The 22,331-nt window shown below is 35.2% G+C and overlaps 1 protein-coding gene and 1 long non-coding RNA gene across 3 annotated transcripts in view; one reads left to right on the top strand and one right to left on the bottom strand.

Moving 5' to 3' along the window:
• The window catches only part of LOC121946199 (uncharacterized), a 38,442-nt gene that overhangs the window by 4,309 nt on the left and 11,802 nt on the right, over positions 1 to 22,331 (top strand). Inside the window, exon 4 of one of the 2 annotated variants that reach the window (XM_042490676.2) lies at positions 1,145 to 1,219. The exons of the other annotated variant lie outside the window; for it this stretch is intronic. Within the exon in view, the coding sequence (XP_042346610.1) occupies positions 1,145 to 1,166 (22 nt within the window). The 3' untranslated portion in view covers positions 1,167 to 1,219. Of the gene's footprint in view, positions 1 to 1,144; positions 1,220 to 22,331 lie in introns of those variants that run through there. 2 annotated transcript variants of the gene reach the window in all.
• Positions 2,863 to 5,936, bottom strand: LOC148188308 (uncharacterized). The gene is made up of 2 exons (XR_015777979.1): positions 4,189 to 5,936; positions 2,863 to 4,032 (listed from the first exon to the last, which is right to left on the bottom strand). It is a non-coding gene; the product is annotated as an uncharacterized LOC148188308 (long non-coding RNA).

Genomic DNA, 22,331 nt, shown 5'->3' with positions numbered 1-22,331 from the left:
TACAATGACATTTTTATAACATACTTTATCATGATTTTTTTACATACTATAACTGTTTTTTAATTCACATTTTAATAGCATACTATACTGTAATATTTTTATGAAATTTATTGCCTACTATACATTATATACTTTCTTAAGCAGTTTTGGAAAACATGCTATATTATGCCTTTTTTATGTGATTTGACCAACATACTATTATGCGACTTTTTACTGCACTTTTTGATGACATGCCATATTATGACTTTCTTAAGCGATTTTGGAGGACATACTATAATACAACTTTTTGATGCCATTTTGGACCATGTAAGGTCCAGGTTTTTTTAAGCAATTTTAAACAACATTAAATGATATGACTTTTTTATGCCATTTTAGACGGCGTACGTTACTATGACTTTTTTATGCTACACTACAACATTTTTGTGCTATTTTGGACGACATATTTTACTATGAATTTTTTAACCGATTTTGGACGACATGCTATATCGTATGATATTTTTAGCATATTTAAAGATGCTATAGTATGACTTTTTGGGCATGTTTTGATGACATGCTATAGTATGATATTACTGGCGTATTTGGACAAGATGCTTTAGTATGACTTTTTGAGTATATTTTTGACAACTTACTATTGTTGCGTGCGTGTTGTGTGTACGTAACTACACACAGTGTTGTTGCTGCGGCTGTGCGCTGTCTTCCTCCTCTCCCCGTGCGCTCCCTCTGCCCTCCTGCCTGTGCACCTGTAGTCAGTCCCTCGTTGGAGAGGGCGGGTAAAGAGGTGCAGAATGTGAGGACGCTCTCTCTGAGACGCGCGCCGCACTGAGAGGAGGCGGCACGCCCGCCGGTTTTCTTGAGCTTCTCTCTCTTTTGTCCTCTTTCTTTTTTTCCCCTGGCATGTTTAGATTGCTGGGTTTTGTTGTTTATAGTTTATTTTAGTTTGAGTTGGAGGTTTCAGGTAGTTCAGTTTTTCGGTTTTGTTTACCCTCAGTTAGATTCCCTGTTCTTTTTTCTCCTAGGGAGTTAGAAACAAAAAGGTTGAAAGCCGCTGAGCCGGTCAGGTCCGTCAGACTCAGCACCTTTCCACCTTTTTGTTTCTTTTGGTTTGTTCTGTTTAATGTTTGTTCTGATTTGTTTTCCTTTACAGAAAGCCACGAGAAGTGTTTTAAAACCATTGATTGACCGTAAACAATAAAGTTTTTATGTTTTTGCACTTTTACAACTGTCTCTGGCGTCCTTAATATGTTGCGGTCTCTGTTGAGCCTTCTTAGTTTTTAGAGGCCGTAACACTGCAATCATTTTAAAAACATTTCCAGAGTCAGAGGATTAATGTCAAAATAAGACCATGAAAGGCTCACCAACGCCTTTATTTCCAGTACGTTAGATTACTGCAACGGTCTGTTCAGCAGCTGTTCGGCAGCTTCAGCTTATTGAGAATGCTGCTGCGAGGGTCCTGACAAAAACTAGGAAATATGACCACATTACAGCAGTTCTAAAACCCTTACACCGGCAACCTGTCACTCAGAGAGTTAAGTAACATTACCCAAGATGATGTGCTCAGAAGATATTTGAGCACTTCGGTGATGTGGCGCCGAGGTCCTGACCGCATCACTGTCGTGCTTAAATACCATTTGAGCACACCCTCAAGTGTAATATTACGATTTTACAACTACTACCAACAAAACAAAAAATTATAATCAAAATATGTTCATGTTTTGAGGCAGTTATAAAAAGCAGAATAAAAAGCTTTTAAGCAGATGTCATCTCTGTTCCCATGGAAACACAGAGTCTGACTAATTCCTGGAAAATAATCAGTCACATCAGTAGAATCATTTATGAAATGAAACGTTGTTTACTACACCAGCAAGTAGGTCGGACCTCAGTAAAGACCTGGCAACGGCCACATTTTCTAGTCCGTCTTCAGTCCACTGACCAACTTATGCATATACCACAGATCGTGGGGTTTCCAAAACTAAATAAATACCCCAGATATAAACACAGAAATGCTCAGCTTGCTCAGTTTTATGAAGATTAAGATATTTGCGGACAAAATAATCATTTTTTATACACAGACTTTACCAGTATTTTAAGCTAGAAGCTCTGTGTCACGGCACAGCCAATGGGAGAAGCCAAACATTTAGAAAAACTCCAGACTGACTGAAAAGTCACAAATATGTGAAAAAAAATATAGCGTTAATCACTTCCAAAATTCACAACAGGATTTTATCTAATGCGTTTTTCAGCTTCAGCTCATATGTTTGTAAATCTAAAAACATTTTTTTCCTTGTTCACAACTAGTTTCTCTTCAACTTTTTCCACACACGGGATGCGAGAACCTCTCAGCTATAACAAACTAACAGCACCATGAATTAGGCAACTTTCATTTAAAAAATGCTGATTTCATTATTTTATATTGTGGTCTACAATTTATTTTCACAAGTAGGCTAATAAATAACGGCTCTAAAATTCCCTTGCTCTGACTTATTTTCACAAATCACACCTTGTGTGTAGGCTAAAAATATTTTTCCAGTCATCTGAGGGGGTATTTCCCACAAGATTTTCTGACAGCCAGTTTCTACGTGGCAAACTTTGGCTAATCATCTTGTCAGGTTATTGTCTTAAGTTAATGACTACAAAAAAGAGAGAGCAAAGAACAAAAACTGATTTATTTATTCAGATTTATCACTTAACTCCAGTGTGCTCATAAACAGTAACATATTAGTCTGTATAATTTCAGGATTGTGACATTTTTTTCTATTTTTGCCATATAGAAGATCATATGAGTTAAGCATGTTTATATCCACTAAAGTCAAGTTATATTGTCCTCCCGGCAGCCGCCTCAGCTATTTTTTGCGGACCTGCAGCCAATTGTGTGCGTGCCGCAGTACGCCGGACTTTTTGTAAAAATTTAATTCCATACTGCCATTAACCCTTTAACACTCACACCAAGAAATACCTTTGAAGAAAACATACACACCATAGACGGAAGAATATGTTAACAAAATGCATCAATTTATTAAGAAAAAACAACATTTTTCCAGTTTAATGCATTAAAAAGAGACAAAGTCAATGTAATATAATAGAAATTATATCAATGAACATGAACATATGAAATAAACAAAAACAAATATATACCAAAAAATATAATTTATATTTCTGTAGTATAAAATAAATGGTAAAAAAAACAAGTCGCCAGAGTTATATAATGAAAATCTGGAATTAAATCTAACCTCATAAAATATACAAATAAATAAATGAAAGTAACAAAATTTAATGAGAATGTTTGGTAAAAAAAACCCAAAACAATATTTAAATGAATGAAAATAGTATACGATCACGTCATAATCAAAATACTAAAATGCATGTGTGTATGAAAACATTTGTATGACATGAAATTAGGTTCTTCTGCGTTTTTAGAAAAGCAATATGATCACAAACAGTGTCAACCGTGCAGGTCAGTGATTGTTAAAGGGTTAAAACTACAGGTGTTGAAATAGCTGTGTAAAGTCCACGTCTTTGTCGTTCAGCAGGTGATGCTGTAGAGCTGCTTAGAGGAGCGATCTCTGAAGGTCTGGTGTTTTTCGCAGTTGGCGCACAGCAGGTTGCCCAAATTTTTTGTGTTTTGTGTGAGAAGGCGTCCAGTAGCTGTGGAGACAACTCTCAGACTTGTGTTCGCTAACTGACATGATTTCTCTGACTTCCAGTCCACCTTCTGCCAATTTCTGGATGGTAGTGCTCCTACCTTTAAACTGCTGATATTTCTGCCTCTTTGGAAATACGCGATAGCATTGACCCCGAGTTATTTACACCCAGAGACTACCACACCTCCCCTAACTTTTCCCCTCTCTTTGGGTGGAGGTAGAAAGCTTTGGCCTCTTTTGAGATTTTAGACAGATATTTTTCAAATGAAGAAACGGCACGATTGATTCCCTGGGTCTTCAAACATAGCGCCTCTCCTGTTCTGACGACCCCTCTCATGGTGACTCTTGTGATTTTTGGTTTCCCCGGTGAAGCAGATTGTCACATACTTGGTGACTTAAAAAAAAAAAAAGTAATTGTCAGGGAAGTTCACAACGTAAGCTAGTAACAAAATATTAGGCTATTCATTTTCATTCGAGAAACGCATCTGTTGAATCTCGTTTAATTTTGAAAGATTGTGGCGTTAGGTTCCTCAGACCCTCCTGTCCTCACCTCCCAAAATGTAACTGGATGTTGAACCACACCTTGTTTACCAGGCCCCGCGGTGTGTTTGGATTCATGCCTGCGCCTCAGGATTTTCAGGTCCTCCTCAGTGATCGCGGTATGATGATCCGTTTTGTTGCTTCCCGCTCCCCGGAGACACCTAATGACTCCACCTAAATCGTTATTCGATGTTGTGAACTCAGTGTCTTGCATGAGACACCGTGCCCGACTGAGACATGCCCTCAACCCAAGGTAGCTACTGATGGAGTAGTGTTGACCGTGGCTGTTTCATACAGAGCCATAAAATTCACGAAGAATCCTCTTGAGCTCTTCTTTTGTCACTGTTGCAAAAGCCACGTCTTTTTTTTTAGTGCTTTTCAGATGGTCCTGAAAGCATCTGACAGCCCAAGACGTTGATCGAGACATAGTCTGTTCATTCCTGGACATCTCAAGTTGATTGAGCTCTTCATCTGATATTTCCAAAAATATCTCATTTTTTGTTTTTTGGTTCCTCTCATCCTCTCTCACTAATCATCAAAGCTGAGACCTCCAAATAAATCAAATTTTACAACAAACCGATCAGTTTTGTAGGCATATCAATATTTCAGCCATTTCTTACTCCAGCTCTGAATGTTTTGTTACAATGTTGCCATAGAGACGGATGTGGCGGAGTGATACTTAAAGTGATTAGGAAGGTGTCCTGTAATGCATATCTGAGCACGGTCAAGGAGTCTTGCGGACCAATCAGAATGCTTGGTCGAATTGCTTGTTGTATAATTTTTGGCATACTATACGATGACGTTTTGAGTCATTTTTTTGACATACTATGATATGTTTTTGGTGGTTTTAGTGACATTCCATACTTTGACTTGTCCAGACATGTCCTTTTATGTGGTTTTCAGCTGTTTTTTTTGTATGTCATATTTTGACATTTTTCGACACTATGACTTTTTCTGTCATTTTATTGTCAGACTGAATATTATGATGTTTTTGGACATTTCTTTGACATTCTACACAAGGATGTGTCTCAACATGGTCTACTATGTGGTTTTTAGCAGTTTATTTTACAGATCACATTTTGGCATTTTTGCCATACTATAGCCTTGCTTTTTCGGTCAATTTTTCAACATGCTATAATATGCTGTTTTTTTGCAGTTTTTGCAAAATCCTTTGCTTTGGCGTGTCTTAGCATGCTATTTTAAGTGGTTTAATGTGGTTTTCAGCTGTTTTTAGTCAGGTCACATTTTGACATTTTTGCCATACTATAGCCTTGCTTCTTCGGTCAATTTTTCAACATGCTATAATATGCTTTTTCTTGCAGTTTTTGCAACATCCTTTGCTGTGACGTGTATTAGCATGCTATTTTAAGTGGTTTAATGTGGTTTTCAGCTTTTTTTTTGGCAGGTCACATTTTGGCATTTTTGCCATACTATAGCCTTTGTTTTTCGGTCAATATTTCAACATGCTATAAAAAGCTGTTTTTCGCAGTTTTTGCAACATCGTTTGCTATGGCGTGTCTTAGCATGCTTTTTTATGTGGTTTAATGTGGTTTTCAGCTGTTTTTTTTGACAGGTCACATTTTGACATTTTTGCCATACTATAGCCTTAGTTCTTCGGTCAATTTTTCAACATGCTATAATATGCTGTTTTTTGCCGTTTTTGCAACATCCTTTGCTGTGACGTGTATTAGCATGCTATTTTTTACGTGGTTTAATGTGGTTTTCAGCTATTTTTTTGTCAGGTCACATTTTGACATTTTTGCCTTGGTTCTTTGGTCAATATTTCAACATGCTAAAATATGCTGTTTTTTGCAGTTTTTGCAACATCCTTTGCTATGGCATGTCTCGGCATGCTATTTTAAATGGTTTAATATGGTTTAGAGCAGTTTTTTGACAGGTCATATTTTGGCATTTTTGTCATACTAGTCAAGTCAAGTCAAGTCAGTTTTATTTATAGAGCCCATTATCACAAAACATGGTTTGCCTCAGAGGCTACAATGTACGACATCCCTCTGCCCTTAGACCCTCACATCACCCAAGGAAAAACTCCCCAAAAAGAACCCCTGTAACGGGGAAAAAAAAAAAAGGAAGAAACCTCAGGAAGAGCGGTAGAGGATAATGAGTGATCCCTCTTCCAGGACAGACAGACGAGCAATAGATGTCCTAAATAGCAAATGAAATATAATCATGGCAAAAAAGGAAAGAGAAAGAGAGAGGGGGAGAAAGGGGGACAGAGGGTGAGGGGGGGAGAGAGAGGGGAAGAGAGGCACAGCAATAATAGAAACAGATGCATGTCATATTACAATAATGGTAGGTGCGAAATTAGTAATTGCACTCTATGATGATGTTGAGAGAGACGATAACAGTCTCATGCATATGTTGAAAGGGAGGAGTCCAAAGGCAATATGCTGTTTTTTTGCAGTTTTTGCAACATCCTTTGCTATGGTGTGTATTAGCATGCTATTTTATGTGGTTTAATGTGGTTTTCAGCTGTTTTTTTCAGGTCACATTTTGACATTTTTGCCATACTATAGCCTTGCTTTTTCGGTCAATTTTTCAATATGTTATAATATGCTTTTTCTTGCAGTTTCTGCAACATCCTTTGCTACAGCGTGTCTTAGCATGCTATTTTAAGCGGTTTAATATGGTTTTCAGCTATTTTTTTGACAGGTCACATTTTGGCATTTTTGCCATACTATAGCCTTGCTTCTTCGGTCAATTTTTCAACATGCTATAATATGCTTTTTCTTGCAGTTTTTGCAACATCCTTTGCTGCAGCGTGTCTAAGCATGCTATTTTACGTGGTTTAATGTGGTTTTCAGCAGTTTTTTTGACAGGTCACATTTTGACATTTTTGCCATACTATAGCCTTGCTTCTTCGGTCAATTTTTTAACATGCTATAATATGCTGTTTTTTGCAGTTTTTGCAACATCCTTTGCAATGGTGTGTCATAGCATGCTATTTTAAGTGGTTTAATTTGCTTTTCAGCAGTTTTTTTGACAGGTCACATTTTGACATTTTTGCCATACTATAGCCTTGCTTCTTCGGTCAATTTTTCAACATGCTAAAATATGCTTTTTCTTGCAGTTTTTGCAACATCCTTTGCTGTGACGTGTATTAGCATGCTATTTTAAGTGGTTTAATGTGGTTTTCAGCAGTTTTTTTGACAGGTCACATTTTGGCATTTTTGCCATACTATAGCCTTGCTTCTTCGGTCAATTTTTCAACATGCTATAACATGCTGTTTTTTTCAGTTCTTGCAACATCCTTTGCAATGGTGTGGCTAAGCATGCTTTTTAAGTAGTTTAATGTGGTTTTCAGCAGTTTTTTTGACAGGTCAAAAAAACTGCGTAGTTTAATGTAGTTTTCAGCAGTTTTTTTGACAGGTCACATTTTGACATTTTTGCCATATTATAGCCTTGGTTCTTTGGTCAATTTTTCAACATGCTAAAATATGCTTTTTCTTGAAGTTTTTGCAACATCCTTTGCTACAGCGTGTCTTAGCATGCTATTTTACGTGGTTTAATGTGGTTTTCAGCAGTTTTTTTGACAGGTCACATTTTGACATTTTTGCCATACTATAGCCTTGCTTCTTCGGTCAATTTTTCAACATGCTAAAATATGCTTTTTCTTGCAGTTTTTACAATATCCTTTGCTGTGACGTGTATTAGCATGCTATTTTAAGTGGTTTAATGTGGTTTTCAGCAGTTTTTTTGACAGGTCACATTTTGGCATTTTTGCCATACTATAGCCTTGGTTCTTCGGTCAATTTTTCAACATGCTATAACATGCTGTTTTTTGCAGTTCTTGCAACATCCTTTGCAATGGTGTGGCTAAGCATGCTTTTTAAAGTAGTTTAATGTGGTTTTCAGCAGTTTTTTTGTTAGGTCACATTTTGACATTTTTGCCATACTATAGCCTTGCTTTTTCGGTCAATTTTTCAACATGCTATAATATGCTTTTTCTTGCAGTTTTTGCAACATCCTTTGCTACAGCGTGTCTTAGCATGCTATTTTAAGCGGTTTAATGTGGTTTTCAGCTATTTTTTTGACAGGTCACATTTTGGCATTTTTGCCATACTATAGCCTTGCTTCTTTGGTCAATTTTTCAACATGCTATAATATGCTTTTTCTTGCAGTTTTTGCAACATCCTTTGCAATGGTGTGGCTAAGCATGCTTTTTTAAGTAGTTTAATGTGGTTTTCAGCAGTTTTTTTGACAGGTCACATTTTGACATTTTTGCCATACTATAGCCTTGGTTCTTCGGTCAATTTTTTAACATGCTATAATATGCTGTTTTTTGCAGTTTTTGCAACATCCTTTGCAATGGTGTGTCATAGCATGCTATTTTAAGTGGTTTAATTTGCTTTTCAGCAGTTTTTTTGACAGGTCACATTTTGACATTTTTGCCATACTATAGCCTTGCTTTTTCGGTCAATTTTTCAACATGCTATAATATGCTTTTTCTTGCAGTTTTTGCAACATCCTTTGCTGTGACGTGTATTAGCATGCTATTTTAAGTGGTTTAATGTGGTTTTCAGCAGTTTTTTTGACAGGTCACATTTTGACATTTTTGCCATACTATAGCCTTGCTTCTTCGGTCAATTTTTCAACATGCTATAACATGCTGTTTTTTTCAGTTCTTGCAACATCCTTTGCAATGGTGTGGCTAAGCATGCTTTTTAAGTAGTTTAATGTGGTTTTCAGCAGTTTTTTTGACAGGTCAAAAAAACTGCGTAGTTTAATGTAGTTTTCAGCAGTTTTTTTGACAGGTCACATTTTGACATTTTTACCATATTATAGCCTTGGTTCTTTGGTCAATTTTTCAACATGCTAAAATATGCTTTTTCTTGCAGTTTTTGCAACATCCTTTGCTGTGACATGTATTAGCATGCTATTTTACGTGGTTTAATGTAGTTTTCAGCAGTTTTTTTGACAGGTCACATTTTGACATTTTTGCCATACTATAGCCTTGGTTCTTCAGTCAATTTTTCAACATGCTATAACATGCTGTTTTTTGCAATTCTTGCAACATCCTTTGCAATGGTGTGTCTTAGCATGCTATTTTAAGTGGTTTAATGTAGTTTTCAGCAGTTTTTTTGACAGGTCACATTTTGACATTTTTGCCATACTATAGCCTTGCTTCTTTGGTCAATTTTTCAACATGCTATAATATGCTTTTTCTTGCAGTTTTTGCAACATCCTTTGCTGTGACGTGTATTAGCATGCTTTTTAAAGTAGTTTAATGTGGTTTTCAGCTATTTTTTTCACAGGTCACATTTTGACATTTTTGCCATACTATAGCCTTGCTTCTTCGGTCAATTTTTCAACATGCTATAACATGCTGTTTTTTGCAGTTCTTGCAACATCCTTTACAATGGTGTGTCTTAGCATGCTATTTTATGTGGTTTAATGTGGTTTTCAGCTGTTTTTTTCAGGTCACATTTTGACATTTTTGCCATACTATAGCCTTGCTTTTTCGGTCAATTTTTCAATATGTTATAATATGCTTTTTCTTGCAGTTTTTGCAACATCCTTTGCTACAGCGTGTCTTAGCATGCTATTTTAAGCGGTTTAATGTGGTTTTCAGCTATTTTTTTGACAGGTCACATTTTGGCATTTTTGCCATACTATAGCCTTGGTTCTTCGGTCAATTTTTTAACATGCTATAATATGCTGTTTTTTGCAGTTTTTGCAACATCCTTTGCAATGGTGTGTCATAGCATGCTATTTTAAGTGGTTTAATTTGCTTTTCAGCAGTTTTTTTGACAGGTCACATTTTGACATTTTTGCCATACTATAGCCTTGCTTCTTCGGTCAATTTTTCAACATGCTAAAATATGCTTTTTCTTGCAGTTTTTACAATATCCTTTGCTGTGACGTGTATTAGCATGCTATTTTAAGTGGTTTAATGTGGTTTTCAGCAGTTTTTTTGACAGGTCACATTTTGGCATTTTTGCCATACTATAGCCTTGCTTCTTCGGTCAATTTTTCAACATGCTATAACATGCTGTTTTTTTCAGTTCTTGCAACATCCTTTGCAATGGTGTGGCTAAGCATGCTTTTTAAGTAGTTTAATGTGGTTTTCAGCAGTTTTTTTGACAGGTCAAAAAACTGCGTGAATAATGTAGTTTTCAGCAGTTTTTTTGACAGGTCACATTTTGACATTTTTACCATATTATAGCCTTGGTTCTTTGGTCAATTTTTCAACATGCTAAAATATGCTTTTTCTTGCAGTTTTTGCAACATCCTTTGCTGTGACATGTATTAGCATGCTATTTTACGTGGTTTAATGTAGTTTTCAGCAGTTTTTTTGACAGGTCACATTTTGACATTTTTGCCATACTATAGCCTTGGTTCTTCTGTCAGTTTTTCAACATGCTATAACATGCTGTTTTTTACAGTTCTTGCAACATCCTTTGCCATGGTGTGTCTTAGCATGCTATTTTATGTGGTTTAATGTGGTTTTCAGCTTTTTATTTGGCAGGTCACATTTTGACATTTTTGCCATACTATAGCCTTGCTTTTTCGGTCAATTTTTCAACATGCTATAACATGCTGTTTTTTGCAGTTTTTGCAACATCCTTTGCTGTGACGTGTATTAGCATGCTATTTTAAGTAGTTTAATGTAGTTTTCAGCAGTTTTTTTGATAGGTCACATTTTGACATTTTTGCCATACTATAGCCTTGGTTCTTTGGTCAATTTTTCAACATGCTAAAATATGCTTTTTCTTGAAGTTTTTGCAACATCCTTTGCTACAGCGTGTCTTAGCATGCTATTTTACGTGGTTTAATGTGGTTTTCAGCAGTTTTTTTGACAGGTCACATTTTGACATTTTTGCCATACTATAGCCTTGGTTCTTTGGTCAATTTTTCAACATGCTATAATATGCTTTTTCTTGCAGTTTTTGCAACATCCTTTGCTGTGACGTGTATTAGCATGCTTTTTTAAGTAGTTTAATGTGGTTTTCAGCTATTTTTTTGACAGGTCACATTTTGACATTTTTGCCATACTATAGCCTTAGTTCTTTGGTCAATTTTTCAACATGCTATAACATGCTGTTTTTTGCAGTTTTTGCAACATCCTTTGCAATGGTGTGTCTTAGCATGCTATTTTAAGTGGTTTAATGTAGTTTTCAGCAGTTTTTTTGACAGGTCACATTTTGACATTTTTGCCATACTATAGCCTTGGTTCTTTGGTCAATTTTTCAACATGCTATAATATGCTTTTTCTTGCAGTTTTTGCAACATCCTTTGCTACAGCGTGTCTTAGCATGCTATTTTACGTGGTTTAATGTGGTTTTCAGCAGTTTTTTTGACAGGTCACATTTTGGCATTTTTGCCATACTATAGCCTTGCTTTTTCGGTCAATTTTTCAACATGCTATAACATGCTGTTTTTTGCAGTTTTTGCAACATCCTTTGCTGTGACGTGTATTAGCATGCTTTTTTAAGTAGTTTAATGTGGTTTTCAGCTATTTTTTTGACAGGTCACATTTTGACATTTTTGCCATACTATAGCCTTGCTTCTTTGGTCAATTTTTCAACATGCTATAACATGCTGTTTTTTGCAGTTCTTGCAACATCCTTTGCAATGGTGTGTCTTAGCATGCTATTTTATGTGGTTTAATGTGGTTTTCAGCTTTTTATTTGGCAGGTCACATTTTGACATTTTTGCCATACTATAGCCTTGCTTTTTCGGTAAATTTTTCAACATGCTATAACATGCTGTTTTTTGTAGTTTTTGCAACATCCTTTGCTGTGACGTGTATTAGCATGCTATTTTAAGTCGTTTAATGTAGTTTTCAGCAGTTTTTTTGACAGGTCACATTTTGACATTTTTGCCATACTATAGCCTTGCTTCTTTGGTCAATTTTTCAACATGCTATAATATGCTTTTTCTTGCAGTTTTTGCAACATCCTTTGCTGTGACGTGTATTAGCATGCTTTTTCAAGTAGTTTAATGTGGTTTTCAGCTATTTTTTTGACAGGTCACATTTTGGCATTTTTGCCATACTATAGCCTTGGTTCTTCGGTCAACTTTTCAACATTCTAAAATATGCTTTTTCTTGAAGTTTTTGCAACATCCTTTGCTACAGCGTGTCTTAGCATGCTATTTTACGTGGTTTAATGTGGTTTTCAGCAGTTTTTTTGATAGGTCACATTTTGGCATTTTTGCCATACTATAGCCTTGCTTCTTTGGTCAATTTTTCAACATGCTATAACATGCTGTTTTTTGCAGTTCTTGCAACATCCTTTGCAATGGTGTGTCTTAGCATGCTATTTTAAGTGGTTTAATGTAGTTTTCAGCAGTTTTTTTGACAGGTCACATTTTGACATTTTTGCCATACTATAGCCTTGGTTCTTCTGTCAGTTTTTCAACATGCTATAACATGCTGTTTTTTGCAGTTTTTGCAACATCCTTTGCTACAGCGTGTCTTAGCATGCTATTTTACGTGGTTTAATGTGGTTTTCAGCAGTTTTTTTGACAGGTCACATTTTGACATTTTTGCCATACTATAGCCTTGCTTTTTCGGTCAATTTTTCAACATGCTATAATATGCTGTTTTTTGCAGTTTTGCAACATCCTTTGCTGTGACGTGTATTAGCATGCTATTTTAAGTAGTTTAATGTGGTTTTCAGCTATTTTTTTGACAGGTCACATTTTGGCATTTTCGCCATACTATAGCCTTGGTTCTTCGGTCAATTTTTCAACATGCTATAACATGCTGTTTTTTGTAGTTTTTGCAACATCCTTTGCAATGGTGTGTCTTAGCATGCTATTTTATGTGGTTTAATGTGGTTTTCAGCTTTTTATTTGGCAGGTCACATTTTGACATTTTTGCCATACTATAGCCTTGCTTTTTCGGTAAATTTTTCAACATGCTATAACATGCTGTTTTTTGTAGTTTTTGCAACATCCTTTGCTGTGACGTGTATTAGCATGCTATTTTAAGTAGTTTAATGTAGTTTTCAGCAGTTTTTTTGACAGGTCACATTTTGACATTTTTGCCATACTATAGCCTTGCTTCTTTGGTCAATTTTTCAACATGCTATAATATGCTTTTTCTTGCAGTTTTTGCAACATCCTTTGCTGTGACGTGTATTAGCATGCTTTTTTAAGTAGTTTAATGTGGTTTTCAGCTATTTTTTTGACAGGTCACATTTTGACATTTTTGCCATACTATAGCCTTGGTTCTTTGGTCAATTTTTCAACATGCTATAACATGCTGTTTTTTGCAGTTTTTGCAACATCCTTTGCTGTGACGTGTATTAGCATGCTATTTTAAGTAGTTTAATGTAGTTTTCAGCAGTTTTTTTGACAGGTCACATTTTGACATTTTTGCCATACTATAGCCTTGGTTCTTTGGTCAATTTTTCAACATGCTAAAATATGCTTTTTCTTGAAGTTTTTGCAACATCCTTTGCTACAGCGTGTATTAGCATGCTATTTTACGTGGTTTAATGTGGTTTTCAGCAGTTTTTTTGATAGGTCACATTTTGACATTTTTGCCATACTATAGCCTTGGTTCTTTGGTCAATTTTTCAACATGCTATAACATGCTGTTTTTTGCAGTTCTTGCAACATCCTTTGCAATGGTGTGTCTTAGCATGCTATTTTAAGTGGTTTAATGTAGTTTTCAGCAGTTTTTTTGATAGGTCACATTTTGACATTTTTGCCATACTATAGCCTTGCTTCTTTGGTCAATTTTTCAACATGCTATAACATGCTGTTTTTTGCAGTTCTTGCAACATCCTTTGCAATGGTGTGTCTTAGCATGCTATTTTAAGTGGTTTAATGTAGTTTTCAGCAGTTTTTTTGACAGGTCACATTTTGACATTTTTGCCATACTATAGCCTTGGTTCTTTGGTCAATTTTTCAACATGCTATAATATGCTTTTTCTTGCAGTTTTTGCAACATCCTTTGCTGTGACGTGTATTAGCATGCTTTTTTAAGTAGTTTAATGTGGTTTTCAGCTATTTTTTTCACAGGTCACATTTTGACATTTTTGCCATACTATAGCCTTGCTTCTTCGGTCAATTTTTCAACATGCTATAACATGCTGTTTTTTGCAGTTCTTGCAACATCCTTTACAATGGTGTGTCTTAGCATGCTATTTTATGTGGTTTAATGTGGTTTTCAGCTGTTTTTTTCAGGTCACATTTTGACATTTTTGCCATACTATAGCCTTGCTTTTTCGGTCAATTTTTCAACATGCTATAATATGCTTTTTCTTGCAGTTTTTGCAACATCCTTTGCTGTGACGTGTATTAGCATGCTTTTTTAAGTAGTTTAATGTGGTTTTCAGCTATTTTTTTGACAGGTCACATTTTGGCATTTTTGCCATACTATAGCCTTGGTTCTTCGGTCAATTTTTCAACATGCTATAACATGCCGTTTTTTGCAGTTCTTTCAACATCCTTTGCAATGGTGTGTCTTAGCATGCTATTTTAAGTGGTTTAATGTGGTTTTCAGCAGTTTTTTTGACAGGTCACATTTTGACATTTTTGCCATACTATAGCCTTGCTTTTTCGGTCAATTTTTCAACATGCTATAATATGCTTTTTCTTGCAGTTTTTGCAACATCCTTTGCTGTGACGTGAATTAGCATGTTTTTTTTAAGTAGTTTATTGTGGTTTTCAGCTGTTTTTTTGTCAGGTAACAGTTTGACATTTTTGCCATACTATAGCCTTTTTCGGTCAATTTTCAACATGCTATAATATGCTGTTTTTTGCAGTTTTTGCAACATCCTTTGCAATGGTGTGGCTAAGCATGCTTTTTAAAGTAGTTTAATGTGGTTTTCAGCTGTTTTTTTGACAGGTCAGTTTTTTGACAGGTCACATTTTGACATTTTTACCATATTATAGCCTTGGTTCTTTGGTCAATTTTTCAACATGCTAAAATATGCTTTTTCTTGCAGTTTTTGCAACATCCTTTGCTGTGACGTGTATTAGCATGCTATTTTACGTGGTTTAATGTGGTTTTCAGCTGTTTTTTTGACAGGTCACATTTTGACATTTTTGCCATACTATAGCCTTGGTTCTTTGGTCAATTTTTCAACATGCTAAAATATGCTTTTTCTTGCAGTTTTTGCAACATCCTTTGCTACAGCGTGTCTTAGCATGCTATTTTAAGTGGTTTAATGTGGTTTTCAGCAGTTTTTTTGACAGGTCACATTTTGACATTTTTGCCATACTATAGCCTTGGTTCTTTGGTCAATTTTTCAACATGCTATAATATGCTTTTTCTTGCAGTTTTTGCAACATCCTTTGCTGTGACGTGTATTAGCATGCTTTTTAAAGTAGTTTAATGTGGTTTTCAGCTATTTTTTTGACAGGTCACATTTTGGCATTTTTGCCATACTATAGCCTTGGTTCTTCGGTCAATTTTTCAACATGCTATAACATGCTGTTTTTTGCAGTTCTTGCAACATCCTTTACAATGGTGTGTCTTAGCATGCTATTTTAAGTGGTTTAATGTAGTTTTCAGCAGTTTTTTTGACAGGTCACATTTTGACATTTTTGCCATACTATAGCCTTGGTTCTTTGGTCAATTTTTCAACATGCTATAATATGCTTTTTCTTGCAGTTTTTGCAACATCCTTTGCTGTGACGTGTATTAGCATGCTTTTTTAAGTAGTTTAATGTGGTTTTCAGCTATTTTTTTGACAGGTCACATTTTGACATTTTTGCCATACTATAGCCTTGGTTCTTCTGCCAGTTTTTCAACATGCTATAACATGCTGTTTTTTGCAGTTTTTGCAACATCCTTTGCAATGGTGTGTCTTAGCATGCTATTTTATGTGGTTTAATGTGGTTTTCAGCTTTTTATTTGGCAGGTCACATTTTGACATTTTTGCCATACTATAGCCTTGCTTTTTCGGTCAATTTTTCAACATGCTATAACATGCTCTTTTTGGAATTTTTGCAACATCCTTTGCTGTGACGTGTCTTAGCATGCTATTTTAAGTAGTTTAATGTGGTTTTCAGCTATTTTTTTGACAGGTCACATTTTGACATTTTTGCCATACTATAGCCTTGGTTCTTCGGTCAATTTTTCAACATGCTATAACATGCTGTTTTTTGTAGTTTTTGCAACATCCTTTGCAATGGTGTGTCTTAGCATGCTATTTTATGTGGTTTAATGTGGTTTTCAGCTTTTTATTTGGCAGGTCACATTTTGACATTTTTGCCATACTATAGCCTTGCTTTTTCGGTAAATTTTTCAACATGCTATAACATGCTGTTTTTTGTAGTTTTTGCAACATCCTTTGCTGTGACGTGTATTAGCATGCTATTTTAAGTCGTTTAATGTAGTTTTCAGCAGTTTTTTTGACAGGTCACATTTTGACATTTTTGCCATACTATAGCCTTGCTTCTTTGGTCAATTTTTCAACATGCTATAATATGCTTTTTCTTGCAGTTTTTGCAACATCCTTTGCTGTGACGTGTATTAGCATGCTTTTTTAAGTAGTTTAATGTGGTTTTCAGCTATTTTTTTGACAGGTCACATTTTGGCATTTTTGCCATACTATAGCCTTGGTTCTTCGGTCAACTTTTCAACATTCTAAAATATGCTTTTTCTTGAAGTTTTTGCAACATCCTTTGCTACAGCGTGTCTTAGCATGCTATTTTACGTGGTTTAATGTGGTTTTCAGCAGTTTTTTTGATAGGTCACATTTTGGCATTTTTGCCATACTATAGCCTTGCTTCTTTGGTCAATTTTTCAACATGCTATAACATGCTGTTTTTTGCAGTTCTTGCAACATCCTTTGCAATGGTGTGTCTTAGCATGCTATTTTAAGTGGTTTAATGTAGTTTTCAGCAGTTTTTTTGACAGGTCACATTTTGACATTTTTGCCATACTATAGCCTTGGTTCTTCTGTCAGTTTTTCAACATGCTATAACATGCTGTTTTTTGCAGTTTTTGCAACATCCTTTGCTACAGCGTGTCTTAGCATGCTATTTTACGTGGTTTAATGTGGTTTTCAGCAGTTTTTTTGACAGGTCACATTTTGGCATTTTTGCCATACTATAGCCTTGCTTTTTCGGTCAATTTTTCAACATGCTATAACATGCTGTTTTTTGCAGTTTTTGCAACATCCTTTGCTGTGACGTGTATTAGCATGCTATTTTAAGTAGTTTAATGTGGTTTTCAGCTATTTTTTTGACAGGTCACATTTTGACATTTTTGCCATACTATAGCCTTGGTTCTTCGGTCAATTTTTCAACATGCTATAACATGCTGTTTTTTGTAGTTTTTGCAACATCCTTTGCAATGGTGTGTCTTAGCATGCTATTTTATGTGGTTTAATGTGGTTTTCAGCTTTTTATTTGGCAGGTCACATTTTGACATTTTTGCCATACTATAGCCTTGCTTTTTCGGTAAATTTTTCAACATGCTATGACATGCTGTTTTTTGCAGTTTTTGCAACATCCTTTGCTGTGACGTGTATTAGCATGCTATTTTAAGTAGTTTAATGTAGTTTTCAGCAGTTTTTTTGACAGGTCACATTTTGACATTTTTGCCATACTATAGCCTTGCTTCTTTGGTCAATTTTTCAACATGCTATAATATGCTTTTTCTTGCAGTTTTTGCAACATCCTTTGCTGTGACGTGTATTCGCATGCTTTTTTAAGTAGTTTAATGTGGTTTTCAGCTATTTTTTTGACAGGTCACATTTTGACATTTTTGCCATACTATAGCCTTGGTTCTTTGGTCAATTTTTCAACATGCTATAACATGCTGTTTTTTGCAGTTTTTGCAACATCCTTTGCTGTGACGTGTATTAGCATGCTATTTTAAGTAGTTTAATGTAGTTTTCAGCAGTTTTTTTGACAGGTCACATTTTGACATTTTTGCCATACTATAGCCTTGGTTCTTTGGTCAATTTTTCAACATGCTAAAATATGCTTTTTCTTGCAGTTTTTGCAACATCCTTTGCTACAGCGTGTCTTAGCATGCTATTTTACGTGGTTTAATGTGGTTTTCAGCAGTTTTTTTGATAGGTCACATTTTGGCATTTTTGCCATACTATAGCCTTGCTTCTTTGGTCAATTTTTCAATATGCTATAACATGCTGTTTTTTGCAGTTCTTGCAACATTCTTTGCAATGGTGTGTCTTAGCATGCTATTTTACATGGTTTAATGTGGTTTTCAGCTGTTTTTTTGACAGGTCACATTTTGACATTTTTGCCATACTATAGCCTTGCTTCTTTGGTCAATTTTTCAACATGCTATAACATGCCGTTTTTTGCAGTTCTTGCAACATCCTTTGCTGTGATGTGTATTAGCATGCTATTTTAAGTGGTTTAATGTGGTTTTCAGCAGTTTTTTTGACAGGTCACATTTTGACATTTTTGCCATACTATAGCCTTGCTTCTTTGGTCAATTTTTCAACATGCTATAATATGCTTTTTCTTGCAGTTTTTGCAACATCCTTTGCTGTGACGTGTATTAGCATGCTTTTTTGCGAGTTTAATGTGGTTTTGAAGCATTTTTTTGACAGGCTTCATTTCTGGCATTTTTGCTACTATAGCCTGGCCTTAATAATTCTTCGACATGCCAAAATATGCTTTTTCTTGCAGTTTTGCAACATCCTTGCTGTGACGGTATTAGCATGCTTTTTGGCGGTTTAATGTGGTTTTCAGCTGTTTTGATGTGGCTCACATTTGACATTTTTGCTACCAGCCTTGCTTCACTATAGCCTCGTTGTTTCGGGTCAATTTTTCGACATGCCAAAATATGCTTTTTCTGCAGTTTTGCAACATCCTTGTTGTGACGTAATAGCACGCTTTTTGGCAGTTTAACGTGGTTTCTGGTTATTTTCAGGTCACATTTGGCATTTTGCCATACCATAGCCTTGTCTCATTGACTTTTTCATTATGCCAAAATATGCTTTTTTTCTTGCAGTTTTGCAACACTCCTTTGCTGTGACGTATTAGCATGCTTTTTATAGTTTAATGTCGCTTTTCAGCTATTTTGACAGGAATAAGTATTTGGCATTTTTGCCATAATGCGCCTTTGGTTCTTCGGTCACCTTTTTCAACATTATAACATGAAGTTTTTGGTGTTCTTTGCAACATTCTTGCAATGGTGTGTCTTAGTACGTTATTTTATGGTTTAATGTAGTTTCAGCAGTTTTTGGCAGGTCACATTTTGACATTTTTGCCATACTATAGCCTGCATCTTGGCTTTAATTTTCAACATGCTATAGTATGCTTTTCAGTTTTGCAACATCCCTCGTTGTGACGGTATTAGCATGCTATTTTTACGGTTTAATGTGGTTTTAGCTTTTTGATATCACATTTTGGCATTTTTAAGCATACTATATTTTGGTTCTTCGGTCAATTTTCAACATGCTAAAATATGCTTTTTCTTGCAGTTTTGCAACATCCTTTGCTGTGACGTGTATTACATGCTATTTTACGTGGTTTATTGTGGTTTTAGCTGTTTTTTGATATAGTCACATTTTGACATTTTGCTATACTATGTAGCCTTTGCTTCTTTTTGGTCAATTTTTTCAACATGCTATAATATGCTTTTCAGTTTTTATAACATCTTTGTTGTGACGGTATTAGCATGCTATTTTACGTGGTTTAATGGCTTAGCTGTTTTTTGACAGGTCACATTTTGACATTTTTGCCATACTATAGCCTTTGTTTTAATAATTTTCAATATGCTATAACATGCTGTTTTTTGTGTTCTGCAACATTTTGCAATGGTGTGTCTTAGCATGCTATTTTACATGGTTTAATGTATTTAGCCGTTTTTTGACAGGTCACATTTATTACTTTTTGCTATAATTAGCCTGGTTCTCTCAATTTTTCAACATGGTATATGCTTTTTTCTTGCAGTTTTGGCAAGATCCCTATATGATACATCAGTATGCTATTTTATGGTTTAATGGTTTTCAGCAGTTTTTTTGATATCACATTTTGATTTTTGCCATACTATAGCCTTGGTTCTTCGGTCAATTTTTCAACATGCTATATTACGCTTTTTCTTGCAGCCGCAACATCCTTTGCTGTGACGTCATTAGCATGCTTTTTAAGTGAAGTTTAATGTGGTTTTCAGTTATTTTTTGACAGGTCACATTTTGGCATTTTTGCCATACTATAGCCTTGTCTTCGGCCAATTTTTCAACATGCTATACGCCGCTTTTTGCGTTCTTCAACATCCTTTGCTATGGTGTCTTAGCATGCTATTTTAAGTGGTTTAATGAAGCTTGTGCAGTTTTTTGATGGTCATATTTTGACATTTTGCCATACTATAGCCTGGTTCTTTGGGTCAATTTTTCAACATGCTATAATAGCTTTTTTCTTGCAGTTTTGCAACACCCTTTTTTTTGACGGTATTAGCATGCTATTTCACGTGGTTATCGTATTTTCAGCTGTTTTTGATAGGTCACATTTCGACATTTACATTATATTTCAGCCATACTATAGTTTGTTGTTTTCGTCAATTTTTCAATATGTTATATTATGTTTTTCGTAGTTCGCAACTTTGCTGTGACGGCATTAGCACGTTTTTGCAGTTATCGGTTTTCAGTTATTTTTTTGACAGGTCATTGTAGTATTTTGTTACCATAGTCTTTGTTTTTTTGGTCAATTTTTCAATATGTTATAACATGTTATTTTTAGAGTTCTGCAACATTCTTTTTCAGGTTTCAACATGCTATAACATGTTGCTTTTTGTGTTCTTGCAACATCTCTTAATTTTGTTTTTGGTCATTCTTTCAACATGCTAAAACATGCTTTTCTGTCGTTGCAACATCCTTTATTACAGCCTTTGGTTTCAACATGCCATAACATGCCGCTTTGTAGTTTTTTCATCCTTGTTATTTTCTGCTACAAGCCTTGTGCTGGTCACAGCAATATGCTGCTTTGCAACATCCTTGCCAGACGCACAAGCACGTTTCAGCTGCTTCACAGGTCACATTTGACATACTATTTCAGCCAGCTTTGATGTTATATCATGTTTTGCAATTTTGCACGTGACTTTGTCCTTCCGGCCAACTCAACATGCCATAACACGGCTTTCAACATCCTTACTTTTCGGTTGACTGCGACGCGCTTTTTTCCGTAGTTGGCAACATCCCTTGTCAAAACGTATAGCATAAGAGTTTTACGTATTTCAGTGTTTGACAGGTTCATTTTGACATATATGTCAATTTTTCATGCTATAACATGTTTTTGCAGTTCTTGCACATTTCAGAAAATTTTTGCCATAGCTTTCAAAGTTTTGTCTTGCTGCACGCCCACAGCATGCTTTTTGGTTTTTTCAACATGCTATAACATGCTTTCTTTCTTGCAGTTTTGCAACATCCTTTTTCAGTCTGTCGTTCAATTTTTCAACATGCCATATCGATGCGCTTCAGTTTGCATCCTTGCTGTGACGTTATTAGATGCTTTTTGCTTAATGTGTTTTTCAGTTTTTGACAGGTCATTTTGCATGCAATGGCTGGCTTTTTCAACATGCTATAACATGTTTTGCAGTTCTGTACATCTCTTTGTGTTTTAGCATGCTATTTTGTTTAATGTGGTTTCACAGGCTCATTTTACATGTTTGCTCTGGTCATTTCACATGCCAACATGCTGCTTTCAGAAAGTTTCACATCCTGCTATGGTCAATTTCAACATGGCATGTTTTTGAACATCCTGAGGTGTTTCAACATGTTGCTGTGACGTTTATTAGCATGCTTTTTTAAGTAGTTTAAATGTGGCTTCAGCCATTTTTGACAGGTCATATTTACATTATAAGCCCACTGTCACTTCAACATGCTATACATGCAGAAATTTCAACATCCTTACAGCCTAGCATGGTTTACAGTTTTCAGCAGCTTTTTGACAGGTCATTTGACATTTTGCCATACTATAGCTCTTTTGTTTCGACTACAGCTCCGCTGGTCAACATGCTTTTTTCAGCATTTTTCGTAGTTTTTATAAACATCTGCCAGATGTATTATATGCTTTTTAGCAGTTTGACAGGTTTTTAAACTTACCTTTTTTTTTTTTTTTTTTTTTTTTTTTTTTTTTTTTTTTTTTTTTTTTTTTTTTTTTTTTTTTTTTTTTTTTTTTTTTTTTTTTTTTTTTTTTTTTTTTTTTTTTTTTTTTTTTTTTTTTTTTTTTTTTTTTTTTTTTTTTTTTTTT

The sequence above is a fragment of the Plectropomus leopardus genome, chromosome 11, assembly GCF_026936395.1.
Source record: "Plectropomus leopardus strain MGB_pleo_1.0 chromosome 11, ASM2693639v1, whole genome shotgun sequence".
NCBI classification, from domain to species: Eukaryota; Metazoa; Chordata; class Actinopteri; order Perciformes; family Serranidae; genus Plectropomus; species Plectropomus leopardus.
The sequence above is the reverse complement of the archived record's forward strand: the minus strand, read 5'-3'. Positions and strand labels throughout refer to the sequence as shown.